This window comes from Taeniopygia guttata, chromosome 18, assembly GCF_048771995.1.
Source record: "Taeniopygia guttata chromosome 18, bTaeGut7.mat, whole genome shotgun sequence".
In the NCBI taxonomy this organism is placed as follows: Eukaryota; Metazoa; Chordata; class Aves; order Passeriformes; family Estrildidae; genus Taeniopygia; species Taeniopygia guttata.
In genome coordinates, this window is record NC_133043.1 from 1,463,691 (window position 1) to 1,484,357 (window position 20,667).

Here is a 20,667-nt window from a genome sequence, read left to right on the forward strand (position 1 = left end):
ACAGGGGCAGGGCAGGGACAGGGCAGGGACAGGGCAGGGACAGGGATAGGGCAGGGACAGGGACAGGGACAGGGACAGGGACAGGGACAGGGACAGGGACAGGACAGGGCAGGGACAGGGCAGGGACAGGGATTGGGCAGGGACAGGGACAGGGCAGGGACAGGGCAGGGATAGGGACAGGGCAGGGACAGTGCAGGGATGGGGACAGGGACAGGGCAGGGACAGGGACAGGGACAGGGACAGGGACAGGGCAGGGATAGGGCAGGGATGGGACAGGGATGGGACAGGGATGGGGACAGGGATGGGACAGGGATGGGGACAGGGATGGGACAGGGCAGGGATGGGGACAGGGCAGGGACAGGGCAGGGACAGGGCAGGGATAGGGCAGGGACAGGGCAGGGACAGGGCAGGGATAGGGACAGGGCAGGGATAGGGACAGGGCAGGGATAGGGCAGGGACAGGGCAGGGACAGGGCAGGGATAGGGACAGGGCAGGGACAGGGACAGGGACAGGGACAGGGACAGGGCAGGGACAGGGCACAGATAGGGGCAGAGACAGGGATCTGGATACGGATCAGGATCCGGATACGGGCAGGGCCATGGGCCGGGCTGCTGCCAGGCTCCTCCAGCTCCGCTACCACAACCTGAGGAGCTGGAAAAGGACCCAGCTGGCAGCCTGGAGGGAGCCACCCCACATTTGGCACCACTAGGACCCCCCATCGGCACCTCTGGGTCCTCTCTGCCCCCGCTGGGAGCCATCTGGTGGCACCCAGCCCGGGCTGGGGGCCAGAGGCTCCCTCTGCTGTCAGCTGCCCAAGAACACGATGTTTTAATCGCTTTTCTACAAAAACGGGGCTGAGAGATAAAGAAGGAGCAGCTCTGGCAGCGAGGGCACTGCTGGGATGTGGCACAGGGGGCTTGGGGTGCATTGTCTCCCATGGGTGCAGCAGCCCCAGGGATGCAGCCACAGCGGGGACACCCAGGCCATGGTCCCTGTCCCCAAGCCCCCGGTGGCATGTCACAACTGAGCTCCTGCCCAGGTGCCACCAGGACTCTCCCCATCTCTCCTCACAGCCGGCCCGTGGTGGAAGATGACGGTCCCAGTGCCCAACAGCACGGCGGAGTCGTGGGCACTGCCAGAGCCAGAGCTGGAGCGCTCACCCTGCCTGGTTGGCATCATCCCCATCGTGTACTACAGCGTCCTGCTGGGGCTGGGGCTGCCAGGTGAGGGGCTGAGGGGCTGTGGGGCTGGAAAGAAAAGTCCTCAAGATGGAGGGAGTTTACCTGCTCCCCCCAGCCTCAGACCTGGCCCCAGTGCCCGGCTGTGCTGCCTGGCCCAGGGCAGTGCCACCGCCGCAGGGACAGATGGTATTTGCGTTGTTGGGCTGGCACATGGAAGGGATTAATCGGCCCAGCAAATCCCCACGGCACGGGGATATTTCTAGGTCCCCTCAGCTGGAGCCTGGGCAGCCCCGGGGTCTGGGGGCTGCAGGGGGAGGGGGCTGTGAGCCCCAGCTCTCACTCCACCCATCGCTCCCCTCCCTGCAGTGAACATCCTGAGCGCCGTGGCCCTGTCCCGCCTGGCCACCAGGACCAAGAAGTCATCGTACTGGTACCTGCTGGCCCTGACCACCTCCGACATCCTCACCCAAGTCTTCATCATCTTCGTGGGCTTCATCCTGCAGACAGCCATCCTGGCACGGGCAGTGCCCAGCGCCTTCATCCACACCGTCACCGTGCTGGAGTTCACGGCCAACCACGCGTCCACCTGGGTGACCGTGCTGCTGAGCGTGGACCGCTACGTGGCCCTGTGCCACCCGCTGCGCTACCGCGCCGTGTCCTACCCGCGGCGCACCCGCAGGATCATCGCCGCCGTCTTCGCCGCGGCGCTGGCCACCGGCATCCCCTTCTACTGGTGGCTGGACATGTGGCGCGACGCCGACCCCCCCACGGCGCTGGACACGGTGCTCAAGTGGCTGCACTGCGTCACCATCTACTTCCTGCCCTGCAGCATCTTCCTGGCCACCAACTCCATCGTCATCCGCAAGCTGAAGCGGCGGAGGCGCGCGGGGGGCGGCAGGACCACGGCCCTCCTGCTGGCCGTCACCACCGTCTTCGTGGTGCTCTGGGCTCCCCGGACCATCGTCACCATGTGCCACCTCTACGTGGCCTCGGTCAGGAGGGACTGGCGCGTGCACCTGGCCTTGGACATCGCCAACATGGTGGCCATGCTCAACACCTCCCTCAACTTCTTCCTCTACTGCTTCGTCAGCCAGACCTTCCGCCGCACGGTGGGCGAGGTGCTGCGGGGCCACCCCCGGCCGGTGCCCCGCCGTGGCAGCGGTCACTTCCCACCCCCAGCCCCGAAACCGCTGGAGCTGCTGGGCAGCACCGCGCTCTGAGCCCTGCTGCCCGCCCGGCCCCGGCATGGCACGGGGACCAGGGTGACCCCCACCCTCCACGGAGCCAGGGGCGCTGCTGGTGGGGCTGGCAGGAGGAGGTGGCCGTGCCCAGACACTCATTTCGGGATATTGTGGTGCCCACCTGGCAGCAGCACTCCAGGGTGGGCAGCTCAGCCCTGCCCGTGCTCAGCCCCTGGCACAACACTGGAACTCATCCAGGGAACTCATCCAGGACCTGCCGCAGCTGAGTGGCACCGAGGGCCCCGGGGAGCCCGGGGGCTGCCCGTAGTGAGGGCTGGAGGGCACGAGTGAGCTCCTGCCAGCCCTGACAAGGACGTGGTGCCCGCTGGGTGCCACTCCATAAACTGCCATGCTGACACCAAACCTCTGCCTGAGTCCGGCTCCCTGTGGGCAGTGGAAGGGTGGCACCCTGACCAGCCTCTCTGGCACGGGGTCCCTCTGCCCTGCCCACCCCCGTGCCCCTGCCCCGCTGCCCGGGAGCGCTGGAGGAGCTCCCACAGGGGCTGCTGTCCCTGGGCTGGCTCTGCACGCACGGTACGATCACAGCCACACATTAACCCCCCTGGCAGCAGCCAGGCTGCAGCCCCCGGGCAATGCCCCCTGCATCGCCTGCACCCAGTGCTGCCCTCCCAGTTACACCAGCGCCAAGCTGGTGTGACACTGGAGGAGCGGCCGCGCCGTCTCAGCCTGTCCCCAGCAGCCGGCAGAGGGCAGGGATGGGACACTGCGGAGCTGGCACTGACGGGGTAGGGAGCTGGCACCCCCAGCTCCCCAAACCAGCCCTGCCGCCGCCCTAATTCCTCGTAAGGTCCTTAGCGTAATCCCCCAAAAGCGTCCAGCCTTTCGGCTCGGATTCCCGGGACGGGGCAGGACAGACCCAGGGGGTGCCCAGGGGGAATCAGGACCTCAGCTGGCTCCTGGCAGGGCACAGAGACACCCCAAATCCCACCAGACCCCCTGCCCACCCTCGATCCTGGCTGTGCCCGCATTGGGGTGGGATGGGGCGCAGCCCTTCCCCCACGGTGTGGGGCTGACTCCCCCACAGACCCACCCTCCCCCCGGGTCATTCACCGGCGGGGACAGACCCCTCCGGGGATGTCACCTCATCCCAGGCCGGATCCTTGCCGGGGGACAGGGTTAAAGGCCGAGCCGGTGCGCGGGGGGCACCTGGGAGGTTCTCGCTCCATTAATTCTGGCATGTAAGGAGAGCAGAACCGGGAAGGGATTAGTTATTAACCCGAGCGCGGGCAGGGGCCGAGGGGCCGCGGGGCGGGGGGCTCGGCTGCCTCGGGAACCCTCGGCGGGAGCTCCGGGATTGCCGCCGGTCCCCCCGATCGCCAGCGGCCCCCCTGTGCCACCGGTGCGTATTTACTTGGCAAAGGAGGTGGAAATGTGCTGACGGCGTCCGCCGGAGCGAGGGGCTCCGCTGGGAACGGCTGCGAGCCCCGGCCGGAGCGGCGGGAGGCTCCGGGAGGGCAGCAGGGACCCCCGGCTCCCGGTACGGCTCTGGCCTTGCCGAGGGAGCCGCCGCGGAGACGGGGTTCAGCCAGCCGTGCCACCGTGCCACCCGTGCCACCGTGCCAGCCGTGCCACCCGTGCCACCCGTGCCACCGTGCCAGCCGTGCCACCGTGCCAGCCGTGCCAGCCGCCCGTCCCTGCGGCTCCCGAGGAAAGGTAAGCCTGGAAAAAATGCGTGCTGATGTTTTCGGCGAGAGCCTGGCCAGGGTCCAGGTGCCGGTGCTGAGCGACATCGCAGCCCCTCAGTGTGGCCTCTGTGCTGGGAGGACCAGTCCTGCCCAGTTCCCCCGCTGGGATCGCGGCTCCAAGCCCACCCAGAGCACCGGCAGCAAGGATCGGGCTCTGCCCGGGATCCGCCGCCCCGGGGGGAAACCGAGGCCAGCACACGGTGGGCATCACCCCCCAGTGACCCCACAGCCTGTTGGGGTCTTTCTGTAGGAGCTACAAGAGCGCCGGGCTGGAAAGGCGGGCAGGGACCCGGTGGAATCCACAGGGGGTGGAACACGAGGGTCCCCGTGGGGAGGGGGCCGAAATCACTCGCCGTGGGGAGATGGGGGGTTCCCATGGGGAGGGGATGAGGAAATCTCCCGCCAAGGACGGGGACACAAAAGCAAACGCTGCGGGGCCGTGGGGCAGCCCCGGCGGGACGGGCGCCTGCCGGTGGCCCCACGGGGGTCACGGGGGTCTCGTGCTGACTCAGCAGCCGGGAAAGCCTCCGGCGGAAGGAAGCGGCCGGTGGAGAGGCCGGGCTGCGGTGTGGGGGCGGCAGGACAAGCGGCCTCCGCTGCCGGCACCGCTTCTCCAAGGCTGAGCCTTTCCCGGAGAGCGAGGGCTGGCCAGTCCTGGAGCCAGACCCCGGGGGAAACTGAGGCACGAGGGCCGCTGCAGAGCGCCTCGCCTGCCCTGCGCTGCCCCGTGCGAGGACGGGCACGATCCAGTCCCAAACACCATCCCGGAGCCGGACGATCCTTAGGAAGGGGGCGGGAGGGTGGCGGTGCCGCAGCTCTGAGCCCGGACACACCGTCCTGTCCCCGGGGGCTCCGGTGGGAGCCGGTCCTTGTGCCACGGGTGCCGCCGGTTCCGGTGGGAGCCGGTCCTGCCGCTGGAGGCTCTGCCGCCCTTTCTCCCCGGATTGTTTTCATCCCGGCCCGGATCGGGGCAGGCCCCGCCGGAGGCACACTGAACTTTCCTCTGCATCCTTCACCCTCTTGCTTCACCCTCCCGAAATAGCAGCGCCCGCCTGGAAACCTCTCCCAGGGCTGGCGGGGCCCCCGGGGTGCCCCAAATCTCCCAGGGCTTTTCCCCTTCCCCAGGGATGAATGGGGTGATTGTGGGGTGCCTATCCCAACTCCAGAGTCGCGGCCACCCCCATCAGGACAGGGAACACCAAATCCTGCCAGTGCCCCGGGCTGGGGCTGCCCTGGTCCATGGCCGTCTGCAGAAAGGGCTTTTCTGGGCTTTTCTGGGGTTTTCTGGGTCCTGCCAAGGGCTCCGGCTTTATCCATCAGCTGACATTCCTCCGGGAGGCCCCTCCAGGCCGGAGGATCCTTACACGGTGGGGCCGCCGCTCCCGGCTCCCATCCCCGAGCCCACCGGAGCTGGGAGATGCCGTGTGGGTGACACAGACCGTGCGGGTGACACAGACCGTGCGGGTGACACAGACCCCGCTGCTTCTTCCCTTGTCCCCTGAGGGTCTTTCCTGACGTGCAGTGCTCAGCGGGGCCAGGCTGAGACCCCCAGACTCATCACACCGATGGCCAGCTGGGCTCGCCCCTGCTTCACCCCCAGTCCCCCTCGGCCCCGTCCATGCCCCGGGGCAGCCCCGCCGCTCCGTGCCCTGTCCCCCGAGAGTCGTTCCCGGGGAGCAGCGCTCGGCAGAGCCAGGCGGAGCCCCCCAGGCCATCACACCGATGACCGGGTGGGCTCCCCCCGTTCCGCCCCCCAGTGCGGGCTCTTCCCCCCTCAGCCCGCTCCGTGCCCCGGTGCGGCACCCCCGCCGGTGCGGGACCCCGGTGTCCCCGCCCGGTGCGGCGGGGCAGGTCCCGGCCGGCCCCAATCGCGCTCCCGGGGCTGAGCCGCACCTCGGGGAGGGGCCGGGCCGGGCAGGCGCACGGTGCGGCGGCACCGGGACTGGCTCGGCTGGGCACGGGGGGAGCGGAGCCCGGGCACCGGGGGCTGCGGCCGGTGAGCGGGGCGGGGTGGGGGGCGAGCCCTGCGGGACCGGGGGGCACCGGCAACGCCGACGGGAAGGCACCGGGACCGGGACCAAGAGCCGTTCGCCCCCGCGGAGATTTGGGAGATTTGGGGGCGGCTCCGGCGGAGTTTCGGGGCCGGGAGCGCCGGGAAGCACCGGGACGGTGCGGGACGGGGCTGCGGGAGGAGCGGGCGGCGGGGGCCGGCGGAGGGGCAGGGGAAGCAGGACGGGGGAGCGGGGGAAGCCAACGGGCGATGCGAGGGACCGGGCGGGGTTCGGGAGGAGCAGAAATGGGGGCGCGGGTGCAGCCCCCGGGGCGCGGGGGAAACCGGACTGGAGGTGGGGGGGAACCGGGCTGGGGGACGCGGTGGGAACCGGCGGCGGCGGAGTTCCTGGAACCTGCGGGCACAGGGACTTCGTCCCAGCGGGGTGCTCGGGGTCCCTGTCCCCGTCCCGGGCCTGGGGGGGCCGGTTCGGGGTGCCCCTCGGGGAACCGGGGGTCGCGGCCCCGGTATGTCCTTGCTGGGGTCTCCTCCCGGTTTCCTCCCCCAGCAGTGAGGCTGCGGCATCCTCGCTGCCTCCTCTTCCCCGTGCCCACCATGAGGTGGCAGGAATGGGGTGGGGACAGGGACTTGGGACCCCGTGCCGTGCTGTGCCATGCTGTGCTGTGCCGTGCCAGGCTGCGGCTGCCTGCGTGCCAGCAGGCTGGACATGCCACCTGCACTGGGCCAGTGCCCAAAGCCAGAGGGAAGAGGGACAGGAGAAGTGGGAAGAGGAAGGTGGTAGCACTCAGGGACAAGGCAAGGGGGCAGCCCTGTCCCCCAGTGTCCCCTCTGCCATCTGGTGTGGGCCCACATTCGGTGTTCCCGGGAAGCCGTCAGGCACAGTTCTGCTGCTAACACTGCAGGAAGGATCAGGAGAATTCCCAGAGAATTCCCGTGTCGGGAGGGATCGTCCGGGGCACGGAGGGGCTGAGCCCTCCTCAGCTGCCACCAACCTCCAGGCAAGGAGCCAGTGGGGGACACGTGGCTGCCTGGTCCCATCTGGAGCTCCGTGGGGTGAGCTCTGTGTTGGGTGAGCTCAGCTGTGCTCCCCAGGACCCCACTGCTCACCGTGGCACATCCAGTGGGGACCACGGGCCGGGATGCTCTGAGCCAGGAGCTGATCTCCAGCCCCCGTGCCCTGATCCCACTGTGTCCCGCAGGGTCCCTGGATGCCAGGGTGCAGGATGGGCACCACGGCCGTGCTGCTGGCCCTGCTCCCCACGGCCGCCACGCAGCCCACGCCGCCCCCGGGCTGCGGCCACGACCTCTCCTCCCTCTACTACAACCTCTGCGACCTCTCAGCCGGCTGGGGCATCGGGGTGGAAGCAGTGGCCAGCCTCGGCGTGGTGACCACCTTCGTGCTCACCATCGTGCTGGTGGCCAGCCTGCCCTTCGTGCAGGACCACCAGAAGAAGAGCCTGGTGGCCACGCAGGTCTTCTTCCTCCTGGGCACCTTCGGGCTCTTCTGCCTGACCTTCGACTTCATCGTGGGGCCGGATTTCTCCACCTGCACCTCCCGCCGCTTCCTCTTCGGCGTCCTCTTTGCCATCTGCTTCTCCTGCCTGCTGGCCCACGCCGTGGCCCTCAACTTCCTGGCGCGGCGCAACCGGGCGCCGCGGGGCTGGGTGACGCTGGCGGTGGCCCTGTCCCTCGCCTCGGTCGAGGTCATCATCAACGCCGAGTGGCTCATCATCACGGTGGCGCGGCGCGAGGGCGGCCCCGCGGACCCCTGCCGGCTGGCGGACTCTGACTTCGTCATGGCGCTCATCTACGTCATGGCCCTGCTGGCGGCCGCCCTGGGCGCGGCCTGCCCGACCCTCTGCGGCCGCTACAGCCGCTGGCGCAAGCACGGCGCCTTCATCCTGGCCACCACCGGCCTCTCCGTGGCCATCTGGCTGGCGTGGACCATCATGTACCTGTACGGGAACCAGCGTGCCGGCCACAAGCCCGGCTGGGATGACCCCACGCTGGCCATCGCGCTGCTCTGCAACGCCGCCGCCTTCCTGCTGCTCTACGTCATCCCCGAGGTGACGCACGTGACACGGCGCAGCCCCGAGCAGGCCTTTGAGGATGATGGCTACCCCACACGTGGGGTGGGCTACGAGACCATCCTCAAGGAGCAGAAGTCGCAGAGCATGTTCGTGGAGAACAAGGCCTTCTCCATGGACGAGCCGTCCTTCGGTGGGTTTGCCAGGGACCTCCTCACCCCACGGCAGCGCTGCCGGCGGGCACCATCCTCTTGGGGACCCTGGGGGATGTCCCCAGCGGGGATGGCAGCGGCGGGTGGGTGACGAGACGTCTGGCAGTGACCTGCCCGGCACTGGCGCCTGCTGCTGTTGTGGCTCCCGAGAACTGGCCGGGCTGGGTGTACCAGTTTGGGCTGAGCCCAGCAGCCACAGGGAGCTCCCTCCCCGGCACGGGGTGCCCGCGGCTCCTGCCCCTCCGCCCCAGGCCCAGAGACCCTGCAATGACACCCAGTGGGTATCGTGGGCGGGCATGGCAGGTGTCTGCTCCCCGTGGGGTGAGGGAGGGTCCCCTGAGCAGCACCTGCACCCGAGAGACCCTACAATAACAAGCCGTGGCCAGGCAGCAGCGATGCCATCCCTGGGGACAGGAGTGTCCCGCGGGAAAGGCACGCAGCTCGTTAAACCTGCTAACGAGGTACAGGGAGCCCCAGTGGGGTGGCAGTGGCTCCATGGTGACTGTCCCCATGTCTCAGCAGCCAAGAAGCCGGTGTCCCCATACAGTGGCTACAACGGGCAGCTGCTGACCAGCGTCTACCAGCCCACCGAGATGGCTCTGATGCACAAGGGGACGGTGAGTGTGACACCAGGGGCGGCCACATCCTGCTAGGAGCGACGGGCATGGGGGGCAGCGTGTGGGTGGGGTGTTCTGGGACCCCTGTGTCCCAATGGCTGCTCTAACATGGTGGGGACCTTCCAAGCCTTCCACACCCGTGTCTGTCCCTCAGAGCGAAGGTCCCTACGACGTGATCCTGCCCCGTGCCTCCACCAGCCCCATGCCCGGCAGCGCCAGCTCCACGCTCCGAGCCGAGGACGCCTTCGCGGCGCAGGCCCGGCACTGCAGCATCCCGAGGGACACCCGCAGCTGCCAGGTGGGTGAACGGTGCCTGCAGCAGGGGCAAAGTCCGCCTCTGCCATGGTGACAGCTCTGCCCAGCACCCAGAGCCCCCCCGGTAGGTCAGGGTACACGTCCGTGGTCCTGGTGCCACCGCGGTGCCACCTCGCTGTGCCCACAGGTGCAGTCGCCGTACAGCAGGAACCGGTGGTGAAGCCCCCGTCACGCCGGCACAGCCGCGGCCCCTCCGTCCTGCTGCCCCAGGGCTCGCCAAGCCTCGTCCCACCCTGACTGATGCGTGAGTCCCACCCCGGCTGGCAGCCAGAGCTGCTTTCTGCCCGTGGGACGCCTGGACACGGTCCCAGAGCCAGCGCTCCCACCTGCCCATCCCACCTGGCCATGGAGCCCCCCACCCCTGCCTCAAGGACTGGTTCCCGTGAGGACACCCCCGGTTGTCGCCTCACTGCCTTCGTGATGCACAGACCCCCCGCCTTCCCCAGGCCAAGGACCCTCCAAAGCTGCGCAGCCCTGGGACCCCACCCAGGGCACCCTCAGCACCGAGCCCCACACTGACCCCCACCAGCCCTGGGGACACCGAGCTGGCCCCATCCCACCTCAGAGCACAGGGGGACACCAAGATGTCCCCAGCTCTGCCTCCTTCTGTGCCTCTGTTTCCCCGTTGCTGGGGCTCAGGGGATCAGTGCCTTGCTGGGGCTGGGGACGCCCCCACAGCTCTGGCCACCTTCTCCATGCCTTCCCCCCTGGGGGCTCGGGGACCCCTGCAGGGAGTGGGGAGGGAGCTGGGCCCCTCGCCCTCCTTGTGTCAGGTTTCTTTTCATTTTTTCAGGACACCCCAATAAAGGTGGTTTTTCCTATGACGCTGTCACAGGCGGCCTGTGGTGTCCCCAATCCCCCGGGCTGCTCCCACGGGCTCAGCCCCATGCCCCCATTTAGGGGAGGGACAGGGAGCACGGGGGGGGCTTCGGGAAGGTTCCACAGCACCCCCATCCCCCAGCCGGGGCCGCTGGGCTGGGCAGGGATCCCGCGGGCAGATGGGCTGCCGGGCAGGAGGTGGCACAGCACGGAGGACGTGCCAAGGTCGCGGTGGTTTTCCCGCTCGGATTGCCTTCCCCTCCAGAGCCATTCCTCCTCCTCCGGGCAGGAAGCCTGCGGCCAGCAGTGCCATGAATTATTCAGGGCTGGAACGGCTCCGTGGGGGCAGCGGGTGACCGAGTGTCCTTGAGCCGAGCCGGGATGGGGCGCTGGGGCTGCCGGTGGGCACGAGTGCCCTGCACGGTGCCCGCACAAGGGACACGCGGCGGGAGGGTGGCACTGGGCACGTCCCGCCTGTGCTTAGCTGGCACAAACCCACGCTCCCGGCTCCGGGGACACGGCCGTGGGTGTCACAGCAGGATGTGGCCGTGCCCCCAGCCGTGTTTACCTGGCACCTGTGTTTACCTGGTGCCGAGCGGCAGCGGGGACATTGCCCAGCAGCGCCAGGCACTCGGTGTCACCAGGGCCACTGTCACCACAGCACCACAGCACGCCCTCCCTCCCACCGGCCGCGGGCACCGCATGGCACTGCATGTCACTCCCCCAGGGGCACCTCCACCTTGCCGGGGACACAGAGGCGACACTCGGGGACGGCAAAGCCACCCGAAAAACAAGGTGCAAAGGCCGCCGCGGGCAGGGGTGGCAGTGCCCGGCCCCTCCGGAAGAGCGGGATCCCACCGGCCCCGCCAGCGGCCCCGCTCCAACAGGGAACGCTTTGTGCCGGCGGGCCGCGAACAGCGGGGCCTTTGTCCGCCCAGGTGAGGCGGCTGCACCGCGCCGGGAGCAGCCCCGGAGCCTCCCCGGAGCCTCCCGGAGCCTCCCGGAGCTGGGGGCTGCCGGGGGTGGTCACAGGGTGGTGGCAGGTGGCACCGGGGACGTGGCAGCACGCCTGGCACCGGGGTCACCGTGACCAGGGACACGGGGAGGGATGCCAAGGGCAGGGCTGTGTGTGGCTGCAGCCCTGGGGCTCAAGCAGGGTCACCCATAGTGACAATGAAGGCAGTGACACCATGTGGCACGCTCCATGTCCCCAGCACTGCCTCACTTTCCTCCCACCGGGTGCTGAGCTGGCCAGGCACTGGGGTCTCCTCACAGCTGAGGAACGAGGAATTTGCCCCCACCGGAGCCCGTGGTGACAGCGACATGCCTGGGATGCCATCTGTCCCTCAGGAATCCCTCAGGAGCTGGGAGCACAGACACGCTCATACCACCGGCTCCCACGAGTATTTTTACTCCAAGCAGGTCCATGGCACCGCAGGGACCCCACTGCAGTGCTGAGCTGTGGGAAGCCCTGGGGCTCAGCAGTGACACAAGAGCATCGGGACAATGTCCCCAGGAGTGCTCAGCCCGGCCCGGCCCGGGCGCGCTCCCGCTCCAGCTGTTTGCGCCGCTGGATGTCCCGGTAGGCACGGATAACGCGAGCCCGCTCCTCCTCCAGGATGCGCCGGCGGGCCATCGACATCACCGGGGACACGGGGGACACGGGGGACGCCTGGCTCTGGCCCAGGCGGGGCGTCAGGAGGAGCTGCTTCCGTCCAGCCTGCAGGCAGAGACGGGACAGCTCAGGGGCGAAGGGTGAGACACCGGGACTGCGCCCCGAGGAGCTGTCACCGGCTCACCGAGGCCACCGCTGCCCTCCCAGGTACCCGAGGGGTGGCTGGCATTGTCCCCAGAGCTCACCTGCTCGGCAGGACGCTGTCCCCTGGGCCGTGAGGTGATGGTGGGTGGCTGTGTCACCACTTCTCCGAACGGCACCGTGTCTGCAAGGGAGCCAGGATCAGCGGGAGACCCTCGGGATGCCCAGTGCAGCTCCCCCCACCCCTCCGTGTGCTGCCCCCCAGGGCTGGGGTCACATCAGCCCCGCTCCATCCTCACCTTGCAACAGGCTCTTCTCCAGCAAGTCCTCCTTCTTCTCCTCCTTTTTCTTCCGAGCCTTTTCCAGCTTCCTTTTCTGAAACCTGAAGAGCCATGTTACAGCTGGGGCTCAGGGGTGGACAAGGAGCAAGCAGTGAGTCCCCACCTCACGGGAGCCCCCCAAATCTCACAGCTTGTGGCTTTGTTCCCAGGGATCCATCCCCATGGAAAGGGGCCCCACTGCCCCCCAGATGTGCCCTGCAGAACTGGGCAAGGGGACAGGCCACAGGCATGGGGTGGCCCCATCTGGCCCCAGGGCCTTGCTCTCACTCTTTTTTCCTTTTGGACTTCTCTGGAGCCGTTGCCTCCTTCTCAGGCTCCCGCTGGAGCTGGTTCTCCGTGAGGAAGAGGACACGCTGCACCTCCTGCTCCATGCGGCAGATGTAGGAACGCTCCGACTCGCCCCGGCCCCTGCGGAACCTGGGCACGGGGATGTCCCCCGGGGCCCTGGGGCCCTTGGACTTCTGCTGCTGCTTCTTCTCTAGGAGAGACGGGTGACATTTCTGCAGCGGTGACACCACGGGGGTCCCTCCGGCTGGCAGAGCGCGGGTGGGACGTCACCAGAGGATGTCCCCAGCAGGATCCGGCCATGCCACGGGCTCCTGGCCACCTGTGGGTGCCACCTGCGGGTGCCACCTGCGGGTCCCACCTGCCGCCTGCCTCTTGCCGGGCTCCGGGCGCTTCAGGGCCTCGCGGCTCCGCATCAGCTCCCGCAGGCGGAACGGGATCTCCTGCTCCTCGGGGTGCTTGGGCTTCATGTTGTCCTTCTTCTCCTTCCTGGGGAAAATGAGCACACTGAGGAGGGCTGCAGGGAAGCACCAGGACCTGGAGACCGGGATAGCGAGACCCAGGCACCGGGACACCGGGACTTAGACATCACGGGACACCGGGACCCAGGTATGGAAGGATGCTGGGATTTGAGCACGGTGGGAAACAGACTCAGGCATGGCTGGACACCGGGACCGAGGCGTCGGGAGACACCGGGGACAGCACGGGCAGGCATCGGCACCGGGGCACGGGCAGAGACCGGGACGCAGACGCCGAGAACGGGACCCCGCGCGTGGGTCCGGGTCCCAACCGGGAGCGGCCCCGAATGGATCCCGCGGGCACTGACCTGCTGCGCAGCGGGACGCCCGGGCCATGCTCCCATCTCGGCCCCGCTTTCTGTCCCGGCCCCGCTTTCCGTCCCTGTCCTGGTCCCGGTCCCCGGGCCGGTTTCTGTCCCGGTCCCGGTCTCTGTCCCTGTTTCGGTCCCGGTCTCTGTCCCTGTTTCGGTCCCGGTCCCGGTTTGTGCCGCGCTCCCCGGGCCGGTCCCCGGGCCATGGCTCCGCCGCCCCTCATGCGCCCGTTCCGCCGCCACTTCCGCCTCCTGGCCCCACCCCCTGCTGCTTATTGGCCCCGCCTTCCCCGCGGCGGAGCGCGCCGCGCTGCCATTGGCTGTGGGAGCTGTCAGTCAGGGCGGGGGCGGGGCCAGGGCGCTGCGGGCGGATGCTGCTGCGGGGCCTGGCGGGGCCGCGCCGGGGGGTGAGCGGGGACCGGGGACACCGGGGGACACCGGGGGACACCGGGGACACGGGGAGACAGGGGGGACACGGGGGACACGGGGGGAGTCCTCGGGGGGGCAAAGAGGTGCTGGGCGTGAGATGTGAGCGAGGACCGGGGGACGTGGGGGGTACTGGGGTGTCAGGGGGCGTGCTGGGGATGGCGGGGGACGAGGGGGAATGTGGGGGACATGAGGGGACAAGGGGGGATGGGGGATGTGGGGGACATGAGGGGACAAGGGGGGGATGGGGGATGTGGGGGACATGAGGGGACAAGGGGGGCTTTGGGGCTGGGGGATGTGGAGGAAACAAGGGGGATGGGGATGGGGGTGCCGGGAATGGGGTGGGGCGCAGGAATTGGGGTGTTGGAAGGGGGATAGGGCAGTGCTGACACTGGGGGTACACTGGGAGCAGGGAATGGGGGGGGGGCAGGAATTGGGGTGTTGGAAGGGGAACAGGGCAGTGCTGACACTGGGGGTACACTGGGAGCAGGGAATGGGGTGGGGGGCAGGAATTGGGGTGTTGGAAGGGGGATAGGGCAGTGCTGGGGGTGGCAGTGGGGGTACCCTGGGACAGGGGGTTCCTGTGGCTGAGCTGGGGGTGCAGCAGCCCCGCCGTGCCCCCCACCCAGACTGGCACCAGCAGGGGGGTCTCGGTTCCTGCAGCCCCCAGGCAGCCCCGGGGGGACCCCCCACCCCCAGCCCACCACCGCCTGCAGCCCCCGGGAGCGCTCGGACACCGCAGCAGAGGCTGGGGGCACCTCGGGCACGGCGGGAAGGGACAGCAGGACAGCCACCCCTAATGGGGACAGGGGGGACCCTCCTGCAGCGCCCCCGGTGCCCCCCCTGCCCACCCACTGCTGCGGCACCGGCTGCCCCAACTGCGTCTGGGTGGGATACGTGGAGGAGCTGCTGGAGCGGCACCGGGACGGCGGAGCCCAGGCCTTGGCGGCCGTGGAGCAGCACGTGGAGGACGAGAACATCAAGATGATCCTCAGGATGGAGATCAGGCTGCGTGCCAAGAAGGACTGAGCCTCCCCCGGGCTCCCCAGCCTTGGGGGGACACCCCTGGGGTGACAGGATCCGGGCCTGGGTTGTTTGTAGTGTTTGTTGTGTGCTGAGCACGGCACCCCGGGGGTGGCACACGAGGCCAGGTCACCTCCTGTCTCACAGGGAGCTGTCCTTGGGGACAGGCAGTGACTCAGGGCTGTCCTGAGCCCCGGATTTCCCGGGAGCTGGATGCTGTGCCCTCCCCAGCATGGCAAATCCCTGCCAAGGGCAGGCTGGGCGGCCCCCCAGCCCTCCTCCTCCTCCTCCTCCTGCTGTGCTCCCAGCTGGAATTTAAGCACCTTGGGGGGATTTTCAGCGCCTTGGCCATGCCCTGGTGATGGGGAGGGCTGGAGGGCTGTGCCAGACCCCTCCCCACCAGCACCACAAAGCCTCTTAGGGGCTTCTCCGTGGGGGCAGCGTGTGGCAGCGAGCACGTGGGCAGCAGCAGCCTCCTGTCAAGGACACTGGCCCTGTCCCTGGTGTCACACCCTGCTGGGCTGCTCTGCAAGGTGCCTCTTCTGCCTCCATCTTAAATCCCCAGAAACTTGTCCCAAGCTCCCCCCTCCATCCTGGGGAATTCAGAGCTGTTGAGACCTACACAGACCCCTCCACGTCATCCCAGGACAAAGTCCCCGGGAAGCCACACAGCGCTTGAGTGTCACTAATGAACCCCAATTAACAGCCAGGCTCTGCTCTCTGCCAGAGAAGTGGGTGTTTCTCCATGGGAAATGCTTCTGGATCTCTTTAATCGTATTTGTTGGAGCCCAACTAATTGCAATTAGTGGCAGGGGCTGAAGTTCAATTAAAGTGTGCTGAGATTAGTCCATTTTTAATTGCTTTAGTGCTGGATTAGGGAAGCTTTGGAGCAACACCAGCCACGAGCAGGGACTGCTGGACCCTCTCTGGTATCAGGACCCCCACCCAGGCTGGGCTGGAGCCTGGGATGGGGGTCCCATTGCTCCCTCTGGGATCGGGGGACACTGGGGGAATCTCTTTGGGAATGGGAGGCAGGATTCCCCCACGTGGGATCCGCTGCCCACCGGCACGGGCAGAGCTAATCCTGACACCTCCTCCCCCCCAGAGCAGGGGAAGGACACGGGATTACCCCTGGGGAAAGCAGGGAGGTCAATAATCCTATTACCCCCGGGCAGGATAAATCTCCCTCCCCACAAAGTCCCAGAGCATCTGTGGGACAGAGGGAGCCGGGCCGGGCGGAGGGAGCAGCTCTGGGATCGGGAATCGCGGCACTCTGTGAGTCGGGGCTCTCCGGGAGGGGACCTGGGGTTGTTTGCTGCCCCTCCTGCGCCCAGGAACATCCAGGAGCACCTCCCTGCCTGGGATCCTGTTCCCAGGGCCGTGTCCAGCTCTGCAGCAGGGCCAGATCCCCCAGGCCCATCCCAGAGAGGGGCTCCTGCTGCAAAATCCCCACTCCTGGTGCCAGGGGCCATCCCCTGCTGCCCCTTCCCAGCCCGGGGTACCCACCACACCCCCACACAGACCTGGGCACGCCCTGGAGGGGCCTGGCAGTGCCCGAGGGGTCCCAGGTGGGGGGAGGGAGGAGCAGCAGCACCTCGGGGGGCCCTTCCCACCTTTGGGGGGTCAGGCTGAGCTGGGCCGAGCCAGCCTTGTGGGGAGGGGGCTCTGCAGAGCCCACCTGGGGCTGCGTGGGAGGAGAAGCTCTGCAGAGCCCACCTGGGGCTGGGTGGGAGGAGAAGTTGGTGGCCCCATTTCCCTCCAGCGGGGGTGAGGAGCTGTCCCGTGGCAGCGCTGATCTGCGGGGGACACCGTGACCCACAGGGAACACCGTGAGCTCCGGGGGGACACAGTGATCCTCAGGGAACACCGTGACCCACAGGGAACACCGTGACCCACAGGGAACACTGTGAGCTCCTGGGGAGCACCGTGAGATTTGGGGAAACGCTGTGACCCACAGGGAACACCGTGAGCTCTGGTGGACACCATGACCCACAGGGAACACTGTGACCCACAGGGAACACCGTGAGCTTTGGGGAGCGCTGTGAGCTTCGGGGGACACCGTGATCCTTAGGGAACACTGTGACCCACAGGGAGCACCATAAGCTCCGGGGAGCACCGTGACCCACAGGGGACACCGTGAGCTCCTGGGGAGTGCCGTGAGTTCTGGGGAAACGCTGTGACCCACAGGGAGCACGGTAAGCTCCAGTGGACACTGTGAGCTCCAGGGGGACACCGTGACCCACAGGGAACACCGTGAGCTCCGGGGGGACACCGTGATCCTTGGGGAACACCGTAAGCTTTGGGGAAACGCTGTGACCCACAGGGAGCACCATAAGCTCCGGTGGACACCGTGACCCACAGGGAACACCGTGACCCACAGGGAACACCGTGACCCACAGGGAACACCGTAAGCTCTGGTGGACACCGTGAGCTCCAGGGGGACGCCGTGATCCATAGGGAACACCGTGATCCACAGGGAGCACCGTGAGCTCTGGGGGAACACCGTGATCCATAGGGAACACCGTGAGCCCTGGGGGAACGCCGTGACAGCCCCGGGGCTGTCAGCCTCCCCACAGCCATGAGCCTGGAGCCCCCCAAGCTGGAAGTCAAATCGGCCACCAGGGTGAGCGGGGGTCCTGCCACCCCCCGCAAGGGACCCCCCAAGTTCAAGCAGAGGCAGACGAGGCAGTTCAAGAGCAAACCCCCCAAAAAGGGGGTGCAGGGGTGAGTGGGGAAGGGCCCTGGGAAGGGGGTGGGCCCTGCCTGGGGTCAGGCCAGACAATTCCTCTCTCCTTGCAGGTTTGGTGATGACATCCCAGGCATGGAGGGGCTGGGAACAGGTATGGGAATGGCATCCCTTTGGCAGCGGGGGCAGGGCTGGGGAGGGGTCCCACTGCCACAAGCTCTGTCCTGTCTCTCCTCAGACATCACTGTCATCTGCCCCTGGGAAGCCTTCAGCCACCTGGAGCTGCACGAGCTGGCTCAGTACGGAATCATTTAGGATTTGGGCAGGCTCACCAGCCCTGTAGTGATGTGTAGGTCGAGGACCCCCTGCCCATGATGTGGGAGGGGGTGCTCAGTTTGGAAAAATGCTCATTAAACCCTAACAAGCACAGGAGTCAGCGTTGTGAGCTGGGGAGGAGGGAAAGCGGCGCCCCAGGGCCTGGGGTGGGATGGGCAGGACACCAACGGGTTCAGGATTCTCACAAGGCTTATTTGGGGTAGACCAGCACAGCAGACACCCCCAAATCCCCACCCAGACAGCTGCACACCCTCAGCAGCAGCACCCATGGTGATGGTGGCACAGACAAGACACAAAGGGGTTCGGTATTTATAACAAAGTTTATTTGGGCCCAAACCCGCTCCCTGCATATCCCAATCCCCGCGGTGCCCTCACTGCCACACCCTCACGGCCGTGACCTCCCCAAGCACCCTCAGAGCCAAGAGGGCTCCCACGGCCTCCAGCAGCACCAGGGTGGTGGCCCCGGCGGCGATGGTCCCAGCCTGGCCCCGCAGCCATGCAGCCAATGCAGCCCCACAGCCCCCCGAGTGCAGCAGGGCCCCGACCGCCACCTCACCCAGCGCCAGCGCCCCGAACCCGCACTGGGCGTTGGGCACGGAGCCGTCCTGCAGCGGGGCCCGGCAGCAGGAGGCTGGCACGCCACACGCCTGCACGCCCGGCGCGCTGCAGTTGAAGTACCTGCGGGAGGGACACGGAGATGTGGGGGCATGCACATTTGGGGTGTGGGGATGGGGTCTCCTACCCCCCCCACCCCCTCAGCTGGACACCAGCTGTGGGTTCTGGCTCATCCCTCTCTGTTCTGGGGCTCCCACTGCCCCAAACACGAGTCCCCAGCACACACCCCACAAGGAATGGAGTGGTTTTCAGCCCCACGGTGGGCTTGGGGTCCCAAAAAGGAGGGTTTAACCTGCATTGTGGGGATGGGGTCCCACAGAGGAGGCTTTCAGCCCCATGGTGGGCTTGGGGTCCCACAGAGGAGGGTTTAACCTGCATTGTGGGGATGGGGTCCCACAGAGGAGGCTTTCAGCCCCACGGTGGGCTTGGGGTCCCAAAAACAAAGCTTTCAGCCTCGTGGTGGGTTTGGGGTCCCACAGAGGAGGCTTTAACCTCCTTTGTGGGGATGGGGTCCCACAGAGGAGGCTTTCAACCCCGTGGTGGGCTTGGGGTCCCACAGAGGAGGGTTTAACCTCCATTGTGGGGATGGGGTCCCACAGAGGAGGCTTTCAGCCCTGTTATGGGCTTGGGATCCCAAAAACGAGGCTTTAACCTCCATTGTGGGGATGGGGTCCCACAGAGGAGGCTTTCAGCCCTGTTATGGGCTTGGGGTCCCACAGAGGAGGCTTTAACCTCCATTGTGGGGATGAGGTCCCACAGAGGAGGGTTTAACCTCCATGGTGGGGATGGGGTCCCACAGAGGAGGCTTTCAGCCCTGTGGTGGGCTTGGGGTCCCAAAAACGAGGCTTTCAGCTCCGTGGTGGGCTTGGGGTCCCAAAAACGAGGCTTTCAGCCCTGTGGTGGGCTTGGGGGTCCCAAGGAGGAGGCTTTAACCCCCATTGTGGCGATGGAGTCCCCCCCTACACCCCCCTGACCCCGACTCACGGGTTGCTCTCCCAGTCGCGGTAGGACTCGAGGCCGCAGCACCGGAGGCTCTGCTGCACCTCATCCACCAGGAACTGCAGGTCGGGATCCTCCTGGTAGCGCAGGAGGCAGAGCAGCAGCAGGTCCCGCAGCGCGCCCCGCAGCTGCCGCCACAGCAGCAGCAGCAGGAGCCCCCCCAGCAGCTGCAGCCCCCCAAAAGCCAGCACGGCGCCCAGGAAGAAGCGCAGCAGGCAGGGGCTGGCTCGCAGGGCGCCCAGGCAGCCAGCCAGGGACACGGTGCTGGCCCCCAGCCCCGCCAGCACCAACAGCAGCATGGGGTCCGAGCCCAGGGACACCCCACGCTGCCCCCCGGGCACGGGGCTCTTGGTCAGCAGCCCCCAGACCCCCACGGCAAGGGTCAGCAGCCCCAGCAGGAGGAAGAGGAGGTTCCAGAGGAAGGCCAGGTAGCGCACGCAGTGGCTGAAGGGTTTGGGGGGGTCCTGTTCAGCCATGTCATCATCATCGTCATCAGAGGAGGAGTAGGGCAGCTCCACCAGCCCGGATGCCTGCACGGACAGAGGAGACACTCACAGCCCCTGGAAATGTTCCTCCGTCCCACAGACAGACTGTCACAGCCTCCCGGAGCCACCCCACACAGCCCCGCTCATCACGGGGGTCTGCAGGGGAGCACCCCAAAGACTCCCACCCTACGGGACCCCCAGATCCATCCCTATGGAGACCCCCATGGTGCTACCCGGGGGTGGGGGAACGTGGGGTGCCCGGGAAGGGGTCCCGTGGGAGAGGAGCGGGACCCCGGGAGTACCTGGGGCAGCAGCCGGGTGCCCTCCCCGTGGGGCTGGAACAGGCGGACTCTGCTCAGCGCCATCGCCGCTGCCTCGTGCCCGGACCCGTCACACTGCCATCATGTGAGGGGCTGCGGGCGGGCTTAAATGGGGCTGTGTGTGCCGCCCCACAGCTGGGCACGATCTGCCACCCACCCACGCCCACAGCTGGGCCCGATCCCCCCTGCCCCACAGCTGGCCCCGATCCCCCCTGCCCCACAGCTGGGCCCGATCCCCCCCTGCCCCACAGCTGGGCCCAATCCCTCCCTGCCCCACAGCTGGGCACGATCCCTCCCTGCCCCACAGCTGGCACCAATCCCCCCCACGTCCACAGCTGGGCCCGATCGCCCCCTGCCCCACAGCTGGCCCCGATCCCCCCCTGCCCCACAGCTGGGCACGATCTCCCACCCACCCACACCCACAGCTGGCCCCGATC

General features: G+C 67.8%; 5 protein-coding genes across 7 annotated transcripts; 3 read left to right on the plus strand and 2 right to left on the minus strand.

Moving 5' to 3' along the window:
- Positions 1-598: 598 nt before the first annotated feature.
- Positions 599-2,490, plus strand: GPR142 (G protein-coupled receptor 142). The gene is made up of 3 exons (XM_030287306.4): positions 599-670; positions 1,040-1,223; positions 1,548-2,490. The coding sequence occupies exons 1-3, from the start codon at positions 599-601 to the stop codon at positions 2,399-2,401; spliced, it is 1,110 nt and encodes a 369-aa protein (XP_030143166.4). The 3' UTR covers positions 2,402-2,490.
- A 1,183-nt stretch (positions 2,491-3,673) lies between these two features.
- GPRC5C (G protein-coupled receptor class C group 5 member C) lies at positions 3,674-9,591 on the plus strand. Of its 3 annotated transcripts, none has more exons than XM_072936978.1 (5): positions 3,674-4,096; positions 7,339-8,359; positions 8,898-8,995; positions 9,150-9,293; positions 9,438-9,591. In XM_072936978.1, the coding sequence occupies exons 2-5, from the start codon at positions 7,348-7,350 to the stop codon at positions 9,468-9,470; spliced, it is 1,287 nt and encodes a 428-aa protein (XP_072793079.1). In that variant the 5' UTR covers positions 3,674-4,096; positions 7,339-7,347; the 3' UTR covers positions 9,471-9,591. The 3 variants fall into 3 exon arrangements, with proteins under 3 accessions (XP_072793079.1, XP_030143179.4, XP_041575810.2); XM_030287319.4 differs by lacking the exon at positions 3,674-4,096 and adding an exon at positions 6,032-6,124; XM_041719876.2 differs by lacking the exon at positions 3,674-4,096 and adding an exon at positions 6,032-6,124 and having other exon boundaries at positions 8,901-8,995.
- A 1,933-nt stretch (positions 9,592-11,524) lies between these two features.
- CCDC137 (coiled-coil domain containing 137) lies at positions 11,525-13,587 on the minus strand. The gene is given in 6 exon segments (NM_001245702.1): positions 11,525-11,849; positions 11,990-12,069; positions 12,185-12,267; positions 12,494-12,704; positions 12,873-13,000; positions 13,338-13,587. Coding segments are annotated over 6 exon segments (909 nt in total). The 5' UTR covers positions 13,547-13,587; the 3' UTR covers positions 11,525-11,651.
- Positions 13,588-17,254: 3,667 nt separating this feature from the next.
- On the plus strand, positions 17,255-17,889 carry PDE6G (phosphodiesterase 6G). Its single transcript, XM_002186996.6, has 3 exons — positions 17,255-17,513; positions 17,589-17,629; positions 17,714-17,889. Exons 1-3 carry the CDS (start codon positions 17,368-17,370, stop codon positions 17,788-17,790), a joined length of 264 nt encoding a protein of 87 aa, XP_002187032.1. The 5' UTR covers positions 17,255-17,367; the 3' UTR covers positions 17,791-17,889.
- Positions 17,890-18,115: 226 nt separating this feature from the next.
- TSPAN10 (tetraspanin 10) lies at positions 18,116-20,396 on the minus strand. The gene is made up of 3 exons (XM_030287320.4): positions 20,213-20,396; positions 19,411-19,955; positions 18,116-18,489 (listed from the first exon to the last, which is right to left on the minus strand). Exons 1-3 carry the CDS (start codon positions 20,273-20,275, stop codon positions 18,183-18,185), a joined length of 915 nt encoding a protein of 304 aa, XP_030143180.4. The 5' UTR covers positions 20,276-20,396; the 3' UTR covers positions 18,116-18,182.
- Between the last annotated feature and the right edge of the window lie 271 nt (positions 20,397-20,667).